At 53.1% G+C, this 723-nt stretch overlaps 1 protein-coding gene across 1 annotated transcript; it reads left to right on the top strand.

Moving 5' to 3' along the window:
• Window positions 1-6: 6 nt before the first annotated feature.
• On the top strand, window positions 7-718 carry LOC104471031 (toll-like receptor 1; the record flags this gene model as incomplete). Its single annotated transcript, XM_010086209.1, has 1 exon — window positions 7-718. A coding segment is annotated over exon 1 (504 nt), but the record flags the coding sequence as incomplete, so codon positions are not given.
• Window positions 719-723: the final 5 nt, after the last annotated feature.

The following is a 723-nucleotide window of genomic DNA, read 5'->3' on the forward strand; positions in this document are numbered from 1 at the left end:
TCTGGAGAGGCGGTCTGGGGGGAAGCTGTTCGGCTGGCCAGTGGCGTATGTGTGCGAGTACCCGGAAGACTTGCGAGGAACGCAGCTGAAGGACTTCCACCTGAGTGAACTGGCTTGCAACACGACACTCTTGCTTGTGACAGCTCTGCTGCTGACACTGGTGCTGGTGGCTGTCGTGGCCTTTCTGTGCATCTACCTGGACGTGCCGTGGTACATGCGGATGACGTGGCAGTGGACGCAGACGAAGCGGAGAGCTTGGCACAACCAGCCCGAAGAGCAGGAGATGGTTCTGCAGTTCCATGCGTTCATTTCCTACAGCGAGCGTGACTCGTTGTGGGTGAAGAACGAGCTGATCCCAAACCTGGAGAAGGGGGAGGGCTGTGTACAACTGTGCCAGCATGAGAGAAACTTTATTCCTGGCAAGAGCATTGTGGAGAACATCATTAACTGCATTGAGAAGAGCTACAAGTCAATCTTTGTGCTGTCTCCCAATTTTGTGCAGAGCGAGTGGTGTCACTATGAGCTGTACTTTGCCCATCACAAATTGTTCAGTGAGAATTCCAACAGTTTGATCCTCATTTTACTGGAGCCGATCCCTCCATACATTATCCCTGCAAGATATCACAAGCTGAAGGCTCTCATGGCAAAGCGAACCTACCTGGAGTGGCCGAAGGAGAGGAGCAAGCGTGCCCTTTTCTGGGCTAACCTGAGGGCAGCTATTAG

Source organism: Pterocles gutturalis, unplaced genomic scaffold (assembly GCF_000699245.1).
Source record: "Pterocles gutturalis isolate BGI_N339 unplaced genomic scaffold, ASM69924v1 C11658051, whole genome shotgun sequence".
Classification (NCBI taxonomy): Eukaryota; Metazoa; Chordata; class Aves; order Pterocliformes; family Pteroclidae; genus Pterocles; species Pterocles gutturalis.